At 37.4% G+C, this 16,907-nt stretch overlaps 1 protein-coding gene across 1 annotated transcript in view; it reads left to right on the top strand.

Moving 5' to 3' along the window:
• The first annotated feature begins 1,804 nt into the window (after positions 1-1,804).
• Positions 1,805-16,907, top strand: part of LOC134345273 (endothelin-converting enzyme 2-like) — a 151,748-nt gene continuing 136,645 nt past the window's right edge. The window contains exon 1 of the mRNA XM_063045679.1: positions 1,805-2,203. Within this exon, the coding sequence (XP_062901749.1) occupies positions 2,123-2,203 (81 nt within the window). The 5' untranslated portion in view covers positions 1,805-2,122. The remainder of the gene's footprint in view (positions 2,204-16,907) is intronic.

Genomic DNA, 16,907 nt, shown 5'->3' with positions numbered 1-16,907 from the left:
GCATCACTGTCAGCTTCTCCCCCAGCAGAGCAGGGCAGATGGTGTTGAATGCACTGGAGAAGTCAAAAAACATGACCCTCACAGTGCTCTCTGGCTTGTCCAGGTGGGCGTAGAAACGGTTCAGCAGGTAGACGATGGCATCGTCAACTCCTAGGTGGGGCTGGTAGGCGAACTGGAGGGGATCTAAGTGTGGCCTAACCATAGGCCAGAGCAGCTCCGGAACAAGTCTCTCCAGGGTCTTCATGATGTGGGAGGTCAATGCCACCGATCTGTAGTCATTGCGGCCGCTGGGGCGCGGCGTCTTCGACACAGACATAAGGCAGGACGTCTTCCATAGCATGGGAACCCTCTGGAGACTCAGGCTCAGGTTGAAGACATGGCGAAGTACTCCACATAGTTGAGGGGCACAGGCTTTGAGCACCCTGGTACTGACACCATCCGGGCCTGCAGCCTTGCTTGGGTTGAGATGTTTCAACTGTCTTCTCACCTGTTCAGCTGTGAAGCCTACCATGGTGGTTTCGTGTGGGGAAGGGGTATAGTCATGAGAGCAGGGTGGGGGACTGTGAGGAGGGGTAGGAGGGGAGAGTGGAATATGTGTTGGTTGGGGGCCAACAACAGATGAATCATGTGGGGGATGGACAGGGGCCACAATGTCAAATCTGTTAAAGAACAGGTTAAGTTCGTTGGCCCTGTTCACACTGCCTTCAGCTGCTCTGTTGCTAGTTTGCCGGAACCCCGTGATGGTCCTCATCCCACTCCAGACCTCTCTCATGTTGTTCTGCTGGAGTTTCCACTCAAGCTTCCTCCTATATCTGTCTTTAGCCTCCCTGATCCTGGCTTTCAGGTCACTCTGTATTGCCCTCAGCTCCTCCCTATTTCCATCTCCAAACACCCTCTTTTTAGCGTTCAGGATGTCCTTAATGTCCTTTGTTACCCATGGCTTGTTATTTGAATAACAAAGGACAGTTCTTGTCGGAACATTGCAGTCCACACAGAAGTTGATGTAACCAGTGATGCACTCTGTGAGCCCATCAATATCCTCTCCATGTGGCTCACAGAGTGCCTGCCAGTCTGTCACCTCAAAACAACCCTGGAGCGCCTCATAAGCCTTCTCTGACCATTTTCTCACTGTCCTCGAGGTTGCAGGTACGTAGCAGGGTTTTAGATGCACCAGGTTGTGATCTGACCTTCCCAATGGGGTGAGGGGAGAGGAGCTGTATGCATCCTTAACGTTAGCATATATCAAATCCAGAGTCCTCTCCCCTCTGGTTGATCAGCTCACATACTGCGTGAAGTTGGGCAGTGTTCTAGCCATGGTAGAATCTGAGATTCTGCCAACAATAGTTGTATCATCAGCAAATTTATTGCTGGCGTATGGTTCATGTTGTTAAAGCTGAGCATCCTTCACTTACTCGAAATAGTTTTAAAGCATTAAAGCTGGAATTTGATATGTCTTTAGTAAATGAAAAATGCCCACTGTTTGTCAGGTATGATGGCGATTTTGAGGCAAGACATAGGGTGGGTTCCATTTCATTACTCTAGGTTCAACAGGAAAGTTGCAGATTTTTTTCAGAGTGAGTTTGGACTTTCGGATTTGCCAAATGAATAGCAAAAAATAGTACACTGGTCAGTTTGTAATACAAGCGCTGGCTTCGCCCTTGTCCGATCTAAATTGACTCAAGGGTCATAAACTCAATTGGCGATAGACTTCTCAGCACTTCCATTGACGGGTCAATACATCATCTGAATTTAGCTGCCAGCGTTCGCGGCTATTAATGAAGTGTAAAACAGTGTTGCGTTTTCATTTGAATAAATCATGACCAGAGAGTATCGATTAAAAAGCAAGTGCTTTTTTTTTTGCCCACCTGATGTTGCCGACTCTTTCCCAGCCATAACAGATTTCTTGTCATAGTAACCAATGCGCAATATGTGATTGGAAGAGAAGCTCAGCAGACTGCTGGGCCTCCAAGGCGCGGCCATCCTCAATCTTTGCACCCCAATTCTCACTCACCATCACGTCGCGTTATTTTTTATATATCTTTGCTTTTGTATATATAATAGATCCAGGACCACTTCTCATCGGGAGCAATTGTACGATAAGCCATGTCGGCGATTCTTGTTTATGTCGCTGAAATGCTTGCGGCTTGATAGATCAAGATATATTTCCAGAATGAACGTTGCGCTACAAAATCTCAACGATAACGTAAGTTCCACTACGGCTTTATAGCACATAAAATGTGATGCGATAGATAAAGTGAACGACGCGGACTATAGCCATTATGTGATCATGCATATGAAAGAGCAATTCACTTATGAAAATACCCTCAGAAATAAAGAATTCCAGCTTCTTGTGCTTCTAATAAGTATTTTAGCTCTTTATCTTAAACATTCATTGTTAGCACTATTTAAATAATTACGACTCCCATAAATGCGAAAGCAGTTTTATTGCACAAAAATGCTAACGAGATTTAATAGAAAAGTACAGTTAGTACGGGTTGATACGTTGTTTATGCTTTGGGCATGAAGAGGGTCCTTATAAATTCATTGTTAATGTTTTTTTTCTTTTCACAAACCATAAGGGACATTGTTGTAATGTTTGAACAAACGATAAGTTTTTTGAAATTATAACTATATTCATTTTGCTGGATCGCATATTTTTTCAATCCTACGTAAAACGGATCATTCTCGATGCTATATAAAAAAAACGAGGTCTGTTATCAATTTAGTTTGACACAATTCAATATAACTATTAGTCAAGATGATAATACACACTGTCAAATAAGCATCTTAATTACACGAATACACGTCTGTATATAAACGATCACAAGGTCTGGGGTTAATGGGCTCCAGGGTGAGTTGACGTGTACCATACCAATCACCTTAACGTTGCATTTATTTTGGTTAACGTTAATTGAAGGTCTCTGCTCCCTCGTTCATGACCAGATTTGTACTACGGGATAGAAGGAACTTGATGTAAAGTGAAGGTAGATTCACAAGTTACAAATGCTGGTAGTTCGTGTAACAGGTTACCATTTCCAGGGCTGCCATTTTATTGCTATTTAGAATCTCAGAACGGTTACTATAAAATGAAGACATATTAGCCATATCTAGTATTATTATGATCTGATTGCTTTTTGTCTAGGACTATAACACCTAAATAGTAATTGAATGGCTGGAGTAATTGCACAGGTTTAAGGATTTCGAAACGACCCCTTTTCAACTTATGAACATTTTGCAACTCATAATTTAATTCTCTGTACTTTCAATGCTTTGATTTATTTTTTCTTCAATGAGATTATCTTGAATAGTAAATAATTAATAACTTTTTGTAAAAAAAAAGACATGGTTTAGGAAATCATATATCAATGAAAACTTGGAGAAATAGCATATTGTAATTTCTGGATGAGCCTGATGCATTACATAAATAAATATTCTTAATAAATGTCTTACCATTTGCAGCCATACTTACTTAAGCCTGTCACCCCTACTGGGGCACAGGCTGCTGATAGCACCTTGCCAGAGTCCTCTGTCCTGGGTCAGTCTTTCAAGTTTTTGCTAGGTGCAGCCCATCTTCAAAGATCCTTCCCCTTCGAGGGATGAGGTCAGGAGCTTCTGTTGACATTTCCGTAGCTCTGAGTTTTTATGGGATGGGGTTGCTAGATCTGTGCCAACCGTCCTCCTTTTGTAGCTGGTCTTGGGACAGAGTTGTTTGTAACCATGCCTATACATAAATTTTAAAAATGTTTTATTATCTTACTGACTTGGAAAAATGAATTAATATAATATTCTCTTATAAGCAAAATACTGCCACTGGTACTTCAATACACAAATGCGTCAGGGTTTATGTGAATACGTGACAAAGATGCAAATTTGTCAGAGGAAGTGTGTTTGATTAATATTAATACAAAAATTTTCACTCCTATTGTGAATTAAATAAATTTAGAGAGAATGGAGCTCTATTCTGAATATCGTTAGACATGAGGTAGGATATATGATTAGCTTGGAAATAAAGTGCATAAATCCAGCAACAATAATACAAAAACGTCAATTCATATAGCTATTTTATTGAGTCAACGGTGTCTGCAGTGCTTCATGGTAGTATCATTAAACATGAAAAAAAGGGAATGTCAAATAGGGGAATATTATGATTGATGGTGATGTAATTGGCAAGAAATTTAATGCAGTGCTTTAAATCAGAAAGCAATAGCTAGAGAGGTGGAGAGGGTTTAGAGGAGAATTCTCAAAACCATAATCAGGTTTTTTAAAAAAATACTTCCTTATATGAGGCAAAATTGATATCTTAATTTTGTAACAAGCAACACACATCAAAGTTGCTGGTGAACGCAGCAGGCCAGGCAGCATCTGTAGGAAGAGGTGCAGTCGACGTTTCAGGCCGAGACAAATTCCTTTTTAAAATTGTAATGAGCACTTGGTGTCAAAGAAAACATTGACTCTTAAATAACAATCCATGAGAAAGATGAAGAAGCTGTTTGTTATATTTATACAATTTGGAGGAATTCCCTGAATGACATGGCAAATGCACTTGTGCTAAATATATGATAGCAAACAAGGAAAAATATTTCTGAAGTATTCATTCCAGTATGGTTTCATCTATTCTAATGGTGTTCTGTTAATTATATTAATATTGTCGATATAGGCTGCAACTGTGCATAAGAAGTGGAGGAACAGAGAATGTACTGGACAAGATGATGCTGTATTTCTTGAATGCTATTGAATGGAAACCCATTTGGGTAAATGGAGAGCATTATTGTTTGTCAGTTATTAAAAACCTTTGGGAATTAGGAGGCAAGGCTCAACCCCCAGCCTTTGACCAGTTTATCTAATCGTGTTATTTGTGGCTGGAGCAGTTATCTTTCTGATCAATGCTGGTTTCTAGGATGTTAATGGTGGGGGATTCAACATTTAGTATTGCCATTACTGTAGAGGAAACATGGTTAGGCTCTCACTTGTTAAAGATGGTCACAGCTTAACAATGACATGGTGTGAAATTGTTTGTTAAGTATCATGGACTAATGTCTTTAAGGAAGAAAGATTTTAGCTTGGAAAAATCATGATGCAGAATCATTTGTGTGGATAAGCAACAAGGGGAAGAGCAGATTAGTAGAGTGTCATCTTTCAAAATTAGATTCTGAAACGGCTTCTACCAAACAGACTGTAACGGTATCCACATTATAGTAGAAGGTAGGAAAGAAGAAAAAGACAATACCAATGAATACCACTGCCCTGTGGATGAAAGGTGTGAGTTTGTGTATAATTTCAGACATTATTGTCCAATGGCCTGAATGACATCCCTCGTGTTGAATGAAACATGATTCTGGAAGAATATTTTGCAAAGACTGAGTGCTTTGTTACCACTGTTGATTCTGGTACTTGGGTTGAGTTACATTCACTGTTCTGTTTTGTCCTGCTTGGATTTTATAATACAAGTTTGATATATGCAAGTTGCTTACTCTACACTTCAGAGAGCGGTTAAGAATCAAGCTGAGGTCATGTATAGACTAAGAGTAGCAAAATTGGCAGATCCCCCTCCACCCCAAGTTAGTTACCAGTTGGATTTTTCACCACAATCATTACACCGGAAAGTAAGTTTAGCTTTTTTTCCATATGCTCTGTTTTCTTCCCTCTCAACAAGAAACATTCAGAAAACTTATTCATTGGAATTTGAAACATAGTAGTTGATTAACATTATGGCTCTGGCAGTGATTTTGATACTGCTGGTGGTTTTGGGGAACAGGAAGTGCAGTGGGGTTTATCTTCAAAAATTGATACATTATTGGAAGCCCTTCCCTTAAGTTTTGAATGTAGATATCAGCTACTCAATGGAAAGTGATATTACTGTTGTATAAAATGTTATATTGATAATGAATAGCAGAACTAAGTCAACAAATTCAGGACACTAGATTCCTATGGAGTATTTGATTATGTGCTGGAAAATTTGGGATATCCCTGCAAAATGTCTTGTGTTCAGAGACTTGCAGTCTGAAGCTCTTGAAGCAGAGATTAACTGGTTTTATTCTTGTATGGTGTGGCTTGCTTGGAGGAAAGCTACAATGTACACTTATTATTAGGATTATTGTAAATGGTCATATTAATAATAGGCTCGGTTTTTCTGGAGCACGATGTTTTGCTCCATATTTTATTCTGACCTCAATTTCAATTTTTTTTGGTATGTTTGTTACTGGAAGTTTAAGCAGTTATTCTACAAAGTTAATGAGGCATCTAAGATCTGGTGAACAAAAGGACAAATTAATTATCCCCTTAAGAGACTCACAGCAGAAGGATGGTTACAGGTGACTTACTTTAAAATCAATTTATATTGTTCTCCAACAATAGAAGTCCACAACAAAACCTTCTAAAATGTGGATCACATCTCAGACTCACGCGCCTCTCAGCATTAGAGGCAGATATTGATGATGAAATTCATCAATATCTTCATTGTGTGACAAAACCAATGAATATCTGATGAAAAGGGTGTTTGAAGATGAAGACCTCAAACCTGTTACAAAATGCCTGGCCTATGGTACAACAATGACCCCTGCCTTTCATCTGCTTCGGAGACTTGGACTACCTACAGCAGGTAGCTAAAAAAAAACACTGGAGGGATTCACCAAAGTTGTGTTTGTAAAATCCTTCAAATTGACTGAGAGACTAAAGGATCCATTAGCATTTTCTTCTAGGTCAACATCATGGAATTAAGGTCCTAATGGCACTTTTGATTTGATTGGGCAAGCCACATTTTTTGCATGCCTATACCACACTCCTGGAATGGATGCTCTATTCTCTGTATGGAAACAAATTACATAATGGACAGAGAAAAAGGCTACAAGGATGTTCAGAATCATTCTTAGAAATAGGCAATATTTCAGGCACTGGATCACTCAAAACAGTGAATGATCATTTAGCATGACACTGAAAGCTTAAAGTCTGTGTGTCAGGATTATGCAGAAGCTCTGAGGAAATAGCAGAAGTACACCACTTCTGAAACTATGCTGTCCCATGCCCCATCTCTGGCAAAATTTGTAAGTCCCATATTGGTTTCATCACTGACCTTGACACCCCACAGAACTGGAATGGGAACATTTTTGTCGAGCCCCAAGGTCTGCCCAAGAGGGAGGTTGGAAGAAGGGAACTTGCCAAGAGAACTTTGGAATAGTCAAGCCCAGAGGTGATGGGCATAGATGAGGACTTCTGCAAGAGATGACCTGAAGCTTTATGGAGTCCAATACAAATCTGTGACAGTTAAATATACAAATGGTGTGTAAAATCTAATGAATTAAATAGTTTCCAAATTTTCACGAGCATTGCAGCAACTAGAAAGATAACTTAGTTTGATTGTATCATCTCTAAGCTTCTTCAGTCACTCAGAATCACTGGAAAAGGCTGATTATGGGATAGTGCATTTTGAATACTATTTCCAGTAATCTCATCAAACCTTCAATAAAAGTCTACAAAATCACCAATATTTTCTTATAAACACTAATAATGTTACACATTCATGTTTCTTCATAAATGCATGAATTATTTGCTGATTTATTTGTGCTTTGAAGCATCCTTCACCTTTTCCAATGCTCGTGAGACACAAAGTCACATATGAAACAATGTCATTCACATCTGATTTGACTTCCACAGAATTTGGCCCGAGGCAACAATCAACAATAATAGCCACAAAGGATGGTGAATCCTCTGACAAAGGCAAACTGACATTATTTAGTAAACATGTGCTGCCTAGTGAATAGCAGTGAGAAGACCCTTCACGTGTAAACAATCATTCTGGCATTTCTCTAATGCATATCATTACATACAGAAGATGACAAAAAGAAAGCAGGAGGACAAAATATAACTCAGTCACCAGAAGGAAATTTAGGCTCCTCAAAATGTTTATCACTAATTTAATCCAGAGCTTTGTAAACAGGAATGTGCATCTACTTGTACAGGTAATTTCTGATATCCATATCAATTACCGATCTGCCGAATGACTGTCGGCATACTATGAACTTGCTTGTTATGAGCCAAGCATTATTGCAGTGAAAGCCAGCTAGTTGTTAGAATCAGTGAACAACACCAACTCATGCTTGAACAATGTAAAGTTTACCCCGTACATTTTTAAACGTATTCCCACCTAACTTGCTGTACAAGTACATTTTCAATGATATACTGATATACCCTGCATAATTTTTTTGCGAATAAAGTTACCTTCTGTAATGCTGCATTTCCTTGTGAAGATTTTTATTCCAGTTTAAAAGTGTCTACAGACTGCTCGATGAAGAACAATGAAAGATAATGAACTAAATGTCTTAGTGGAAGGTTTGCACAAATTAGGATTGTATTCATTGAGGTCAGGGGAGAGAGGTACTTGATTGAAACATAGAAGAACATGAGGGGTCTTAACAAGACAGCTACTACTACGTTGACTCAGGCCTAGGGGGCTGGCGTTGGGACCTATCGATGCTCGTCACTAAAATCGAGGCGAGAAGACCGCAACTATTGGGGCACCGTCTACGCCACTCCGAGCTACCTGCCAGCCTAGTCATCATATGGGAGCCCAAGCATGGGAGGATGAACCCTGGGCTCCCTCCCAAGACTACGCTCCAAGAAGACAGCGGCGCGGCTAATGTAGATGAACTGAACACACCGATGAGGGAGAAGTGGAGAGTCCGTCATCGTGCCTGATGCCAGCTAACAAGACAAAGTCAAAGTAAATTTATTATCAAAGTACATATATGTCACCATATACTATTTTGAAATTCATTTTATTGCTGGCATTTACAGGAAAATAAATAGAATAGAGTTTTTGGAAGACTATACGTGAATAAAGACCGACAAACAACCAATGTGCAAAAGAAGACAAATTGTACAAATTATATACACTGAGACCATGAGTTAGAGTGTGCTTGATAGAGAGTATGTAGGTGGTAGAATCAGCTCAGTGTTGAGGTGAGTGAAGTTATCCACTCTGTTTCAGGAGCCTAACAGTTGAAGGGTAATAACTGTTCCTGAATCTGATGGAAGTAGTGAGAAGAGGTGGGGTAAAATATCTCTTTCAAAGGGACATAAATATGCTGGACATTGTAAGGCCAAAAGATTTCTTTCCTTAAGTTTACTCTATAACACAGCCTTTCTCAACCTTTTTTGCCCTGAGGAACCCTTGAAATAAGTTTCAGGTCTTGGAGAACCCCTGCGTAACAATTATATCTACAGCTCATGTTACGTTAGCGTGATCAGTAAGTTGTAGATATAATAATCCAAAAATAATTGTTAATGCTCCTTTGAGTAGAGAATGAATTTTAGTCAAACTTTCTTTGGAAAACAAAGTTTGTTAATCTTAGCTTACCTTTCTTGAAATTATTCTCTCTCTTTCCCTTTCATAAATTTTTAAAACTCATAAGGCCAACATAACAAATTTCTGATAAATAACTGGCTGAAGTCAAAATGGGATTTAAATAATCTAAAGGTAGGCTTGGTATATTTTATTTAAATAAAGGCTGTAAATTGATTTTAATTAATGCTACTTACAACATGAAAATTTATTGACAATGTTGAATAGTAATGTTACTGAAAACCATAAGCCAAAGAAATGTGAATAAAAATATAGCCCAAGATACAATTTTACACAAGACGTTGAAAAAGCATTTTCTTATTAACTGACATGATCAGGCTCAAATATAGGCCTAGCATGTGAAACACATGCTTGCTTTTTAATGCACAAATACTCAATTGTGGGTCAAACTCAAGATAAGCACACACAGATTTCACCTTCAGTGGAAATGAGATGATTTCTATCCTTGCTCTTGACGCAAGAAAAAGCTGGCTCACACACGTAAGAAGTTGAAAACTGCCGCAAAATGTTATCTGCTTTCCTATGAATGGCAGGATACTCTTCTTTCACAGAAATCCAGAACTTGCCCAAGGGCAGGTCAGCAAATCTCATCTTGAGTGCCACGACCAGACTGCAGTTCACAACATTCTTCCTCTTCTCTCAAAGACAAGTTCTTAGGCTGAGCAGAAGATTCAGAGAAAACTAGCTTTCATTGTAAAGATGGACTTTTTTTGTGTCTGTTGTTGCACTAGTGCAGTAAAATGACTCAGAAGATTGTAATTCTTCATCATTAACCTTGTCAGAATTGTCTGTAGGTCTCGGCCTAGAATCCTCCTCTTCCTTTTCACACCTCCTCTTCAAAAATTGCCACATTGCACCATCAGACATGTCTGTAAAACACAGGGGTTAATAAAATATCAAACATATATAAAACCAAGTAAACACGGTCCTACTGCACACTTCCATATTGGGCTGAGAGATCTAACGAGGTTGCTAATGGGGCTGCTTGGTCACTGACCACTACTGCGAGCGTGATACAAAAACAATGTTTTTATTCAAATCATGATCTCTTAGCGAACTCTCGTGGGACCCCAGCTGAGAAACCCTGCCATAACATCTTGGTTACTGTTTTTCTAGTTCTTCATTTCAGCTTGTATTCACTGAAATATAAGTTCCTTGTCGCCTTAGGGGTTTTGAGCTCTTGACCTTGGGTCAGAGCCCAGGTCTTTTGATTCTTATTGTAGTAAAATAATGCGTTTGCTTCCCTAACCAAAAAAAAACACACACCAGAATGTGTTCTTGATTAATGAAATCTTAATAATTTCTTGCTATATATAATGTGACACTCATTCTTCCCTTAGCATCAGTTTGGGAGTATTCTGGAGTTAGGTGAATACAGCAGATATTAGTTCAAACAAGAATAAACAGGCTGGTTCACAGACAAAGAGATGTGTTTTGCAAAATGGTGTCCATGAGAGATTTGTATAAGCATCAGCCAAACATTAAGACAGTGTGGTTCTGTCAATAGGCCTGCATCAAACCAGGCAACATGGGCTAAGTAATTTGCACCATTGTGACCTGAGTTCATGTTGGCAGACCAGACTGATGTCACTTAGCATATCAAACTTGGTCACAGGTATAGGCCATCTAGTTTTTGTGACCTCAGGATATTTGTGTACTCGGGACTTCCGGTAGAGCTCATGGAGTGAAGTCGTGTTCTTGACTCGCTCCATTACCTCTGAGTTTTTCTTCTTATGATCAGCTATATTTTAATTAACCATTAAGGCATCGACTTTTACAATATTTTGAAATAAATTGGGCTCTTTGATAATCGGATGCGTTTAAGGTCTGCTATGTCTAAGAATGGAAAAAACAGGAAGGACGACAAACCTCCGTTTAGACCGAAAGGTACCGATTTTCCTCCGACTGAACCACCGCTGACTTTGAAAGCTATATCGGAGCTAATTCAAAGGGAAATTTCAACCTCTGTTACGGAGCTGATTCGTGCGGAAATTTCAATTAATTTCCAGAAAATTGCTGATTCAATTGATAAGATACAAACATCTATTATGGAACATCAGTCGGCTATATCTGATCTTCAAAAATCCACGCAACAAAATGAACTCAAGATGGAGAAAATCGAAGAAACAATTAATGTAATGAAGAAGAAACTTGACTTTCTGACCTTTAAAAACTCTGACTTAGAATCCAGAATGCGACGGCAGAATCTTCGAATGATTGGGGTGCGTGAAGCTGTTGAATCTGATAACCCCATGAAGTATTTTTCTCAACTTTTAAAAGATGCATTTCCTACTGTATTTCCTGACCAACCACCGTTACTGGATCGTGTTCACAGAGTTCCATCATACTCGTCTAAGACAGATAAACCTCGACATGTCATCTTACGCTTTCATTACTTTTAAGACAAGGAGAAACTGTTTCGTTTCGTTCGATCTAAAGGTTACATTGATTTTTTGGATCTTAAGTTCCGATTCGTGGAGGATTTCAGTAAACCAATTCGGGATCAACGGGTTCGTTACAGATCTGTGATGTCGGAACTCTACAAGATGGATTTAAAACCAGCGCTGCTTTACCCTGCACGTCTAAGGATTCGTACGTTGGATGGAGCCCTCCGTTTTTTGAATCTCCATCGGATGCCCAGAGTTATCTGGATCAATTTTCACCTTCAACATCTTAATCGTAATTTTTAACTATCTCCGTTTGATCGGAGGTTGTGAATATGTCAGTCTCAATTTTCTTTTGCCTTATATGGGCAGAAAAGTTTTTTTTTGATTAATTAATATGGTTGCTAAACTTTTTTTCTATCTGCGTCATTCCTTTCTTTTTCCCAGGGGATTCTGGGTGGTTATTCCCTCACCGTCATTCTACGTATTTCCTTTGAGGCCTTAAATTTTGTAGTTTTTAAATCTACTTCTTTTTGTAGGTTTTCATAACTAGTTTATGTTAACAATTTCATTTCTTTTTTTGTTTGCTCATAGGGTCTGGGGTTTGTTGCGGTTTTTTTTAAATATTTTCTGGCTTTTTCTCTGTTATATTAAGTGTTTGTTTTAATTGATTTACCTTTTTTTATTCTTTTACTGTTTTATAACTAGCTGATCTTTTTTATATTTACACTTTTTTTAGGGAGCGTATACCGGAAGTCATGGGGGCAGTTTTAGTGCTTGCTTCTTTCTGGCTGGTCTGCGTTAGATTTAGCCTTGGGGTCAAGGGGTGGGGGGTGGTGGGAGGGGCTTCACGTTTTAGTTTCTTTCTTCTTGGGCTATGTACATTATTGAAGTATTGGTTGCGTTCTCCTTCCCGGTATCTCTTATTTGTTCTGTTCCCTTTCCGGGTTCATGGGTCGAGCCTATCGTCAATCCTCCTTGTTGCGGGTTGACTTTAGGGGTTATGGAGTCTATTATTAATTTTGTCTCCTGGAATACTAATGGTCTTAATCATCCTATTAAAAGGAAAAAAGTTTTTAAAGTGTTCCGGAGACTTAAAGCACAAATTTTATTTTTACAAGAGACCCATGTGCGGAGGGGGGACAGACTACGTTTTTTTAAATTCTGGAAGGAACAACAGTTTCATTCGAACTCCAATGCTAAAATTCGAGACGTCTCTATTTTTATAGACTCCTCAGTTAGTTTTATACAACATGATATTATTTCTGATCCGAATGGTAGATTTCTACTGGTCAGTGGTCTACTATTTAATAAAAAGGTAGTTTCGGTTAATGTTTATGCTCCTAATATGGACTGTCTGGAATTTTATAAATCATTATTCAATCAGTTCCCGAATTTGAATGAGTTTTCATTGATCTGGGGCGGAGATCTTAATACCTGTTTATCTCCAGCTTTGGACCGTTCGGCTCCTCTACGGACCTTACCTAATAAATCTGCAACTTTGATTAATCCATTCCTCTCTGATTCTGGGTTGACGGACATTTGGCGTTTTTTGCATCCTCAGGAAAAAGATTTTTCTTTTTTTTCACATGTTCACCATTCCTATTCAAGAATTGATTATTTCTTTATTGACTCTCGTCTTATTTCTTCAGTGATTAAATGTGATTATGACTCTATAACCATTTCGGATCATGCTCCACTTAAGCTTTCTATTAAAATTCAGGCCAATACACAAAATAATAGACAATGGTGTTTTAATTCGCTGTTGCTTCAGGACTCGGACTTTGTTAACTTTATGAATGAACAGATTGATCTTTTTTTTTACAATCAACTATACAGAGGATATTTCTGTGAACATTCTTTGGGATACTTTTAAAGCTTATATTCGTGGTCAGATTATCTCGTATTCTGCTGCTTTGAGGAAGAAGCTGAAGCAGGAGGAGTTGGTAATTGTGGACAAGATTAAGGAAATTGATAAGAAATATGTTATAGCTCCCTCTGAGGAGTTATATAAACAAAGAACTGAACTTCAAATGGAACACAGTTTATTACTTTCGTCCTCAATTGTAAACCAATTAAAGAAAACAAGAAGTGAATTTTATGTACACAGTGACAAAATTGGCAAACTGCTGGCTAACCAATTGAAGTCTAATTATGCTAAATCTCAAATTAATCAGATTTATAATCAAAATGACCAACTAATACTTGATCATGCGGGGATTAATCAAACCTTCTGTGATCTTTATTCTTCCTTATATCAATCAGAGTCTCCTCGAGACTCTAAATATATGAATGATTTTTTAGATAACCTAGACTTCCCTGAGATTTCACAGGATATGACTTCTATGTTAGATACTCCCATTACCACTGATGAGATTAAGAATGTTATTTCCTCTATGAATTTGGGGAAAGCTCCTGGCCCTGATGGGTTTACCGTAGAATTTTATAAATGTTTTGCACCTTCATTAATCCCTTGGTTCTGTAGGGTTTTCGAGGCTTCATTAAAATTTGGTAAACTTCCCGAATCTTTCAATAGAGCGTCAATCTCTCTAATATTAAAGAAGGATAAAGATCCTGCTCAATGTGCACCTTATAGACCAATGTCTTTATTAAATGTTGATTCTAAAGTTTTTTCTAAGTTATTAGCAAACAGATTAGAAAAAGTACTTCCTTTTATTATTTCGGAAGACCAAACGGGTTTTATTAAAGGTCGTCACTCTTTTTATAACATTCGCACACTGTTAAATATTGATTATACCCCCTCACAAAATGTTCCTGAGTGTGTTATCTCTTTAGATGCTGAGAAAGCTTTTGATAGAGTAGAATGGCCTTATTTATTTAAGGTGCTTGAAATGTTTAATTTTAGCTCGAAATTTATATCCTGGATCAAACTGTTATATCATTCTCCTGTGGCCTCGGTCCGTACTAACTCTCTAAGTTCACCTTTTTTCCCTGTTTTTCGAGGTACTCGACAAGGTTGTCCTCTTAGTCCTTTATTATTTGATATTCCATTAGAACCTCTTGCAATTGCCATTCGAGAATCTCCAAATATTACTGGGATAACTCGGGGCTTAAAGTCCCATAAAATATCACTCTATGCTGATGACTTACTTTTATATATTGCTAATCCTCAAAAATGCATCCCTGCTGTTTTAAAGTTATTAGCACAATTTAGTCTTTTTTCAGGTTATAAATTAAATCTTAGTAAGAGTGAACTTTTCCCAATTAATAAACAACTTCCCTTATATCATAATTTTCCATTTAAATTGATTAATAATTATTTTTCATATCTTGGGATTAAAATTACTTGTAAATACAAAGATTTATTTAAGATTAGCTTTTTACCCTTAATTGACCATATTATTCAACTTTCATCTAAATGGTTTCCTTTATATTTAAGTTTGATTGGTCGTATTAATGCAGTTAAGATGTTTTTTTTGCCAAAATTTCTATATATATTTCAGGCATTACCAATCTTTGTTCCAAAATCTTTTTTTGATAAAGTTGACTCAAAAATTTCTTCATTTATTTGGCAAAATAAAAACCCGAGACTGGGTAAAATACATTTACAGAAAGCTAAGAGAGAGGGAGGTTTAGCATTACCTAACTTTAGATTCTATTATTGGGCAATTAATATTCGACATATGAAATTTTGGTTACTTGACCAGGATATACTATCCATTCCTAAATGGGTAGCATTGGAATTACAATCTGTTCAGGGCTATACACTTGGCTCTATTTTAGGTTCCTCTCTTCCTTTTGATTTGAAACGCCTTAAACAGGTATCTAACCCGATAGTTAAATATACCTTACGTATTTGGTTTCAATTCAGAAAATTTTTTGATCTTAACCAATTTGGGCTAGCGATTCCTATTTTAGGTAACATATTTTTTCCTCCCTCTTTTACGGATCGTGCTTTTCAAATTTGGAAGATTAAGGGTATTTCACAGTTTTTGGATTTATTGTTAGATGGTTCCCTTATGTCTTTTGAACAATTATCTAATAAATATAATTTATCAAGAATACATTTTTTTAGATATCTACAAGTTAGAAATTTCCTAAGTACTATACTTTCTTCTTTTCCAATGCTTCCTCCTACATACATTTTAGATACTATAATTAACCTTAATCCATGTCAAAAAGGTGCATCGGCTATGATTTATAATATTATTATGAAACTTAGGAAAGCTCCATTTGATAAGATTAGGGTAGATTGAGAACAGGAATTGGGGTCTATCATTTCCGTGGATGACTGGGGGCAGATTTTACAATTAGTCAATACTTCCTCTATCTGTGCTAAACATTCCCTAATTCAATTTAAAGTTGTTCATAGAGCACATATGTCCAAAGATAAATTAGCTCGCTTTCATTCTCATATTAATCCTTTTTGTGATAGATGTCCGGGGCGGATAGCCTCTTTAACTCATATGTTTTGGTCTTGTCCTACTCTGGAAACTTTTTGGAGAGACATTTTTAATATTATCTCCAAGGTATTGAATATAGATATCTCTCCTCACCCTATTACTGCTATCTTTGGACTACCTAAAATTTCCAGTAATCTTTCTCCTTCAGCCCGTAGAATGATTGCATTTCTTACTTTAATGGCGAAAAGATGTATCTTACAACATTGGAAAGAGCTTAATGCTCCAACTACCTTTTTTTGGTTTTCTCAGACGATATTATGCTTGAATTTGGAGAAAATTAGAAGCAATCTTTATGATTCCTCACTTAAATTTGAACAGACCTGGAGATCTTTTATTCAATATTTTCATTTAATGTAATTTTTTTTCTCCTCTTTTTTTGCTCCATATTTATATACCCTTCCTGTTTTTTTTACTGTTTTTAATGGAGGTCGGGATTGAGGACGTGATTTTAAGTTTAACTCTGTTTGGTTTCAAGTTAGCCCATTGCTTTGCTTTGCTTTTAGTTAGTTGCACGGTGGTTTTTTTGGTTTTTTTTTTCCTTTTCTCTATTGATATATATATAAAAAATAGTATACTATTATGTTACCTTAGTATGTTATGTTTAAATTACATTGTTTGTAGTATTTTTTTTGTATTTCCTGTAATTTTATTATATTCTAACAGTGTATTAGTGCCTATATGGCTTACCTTTTTGTATACTTATTCAATAAAAAGATTTAAAAAGAAAGAAAGGATATTTGT

Source organism: Mobula hypostoma, chromosome 4, assembly GCF_963921235.1.
Source record: "Mobula hypostoma chromosome 4, sMobHyp1.1, whole genome shotgun sequence".
NCBI classification, from domain to species: Eukaryota; Metazoa; Chordata; class Chondrichthyes; order Myliobatiformes; family Myliobatidae; genus Mobula; species Mobula hypostoma.
The sequence above is the reverse complement of the archived record's forward strand: the minus strand, read 5'-3'. Positions and strand labels throughout refer to the sequence as shown.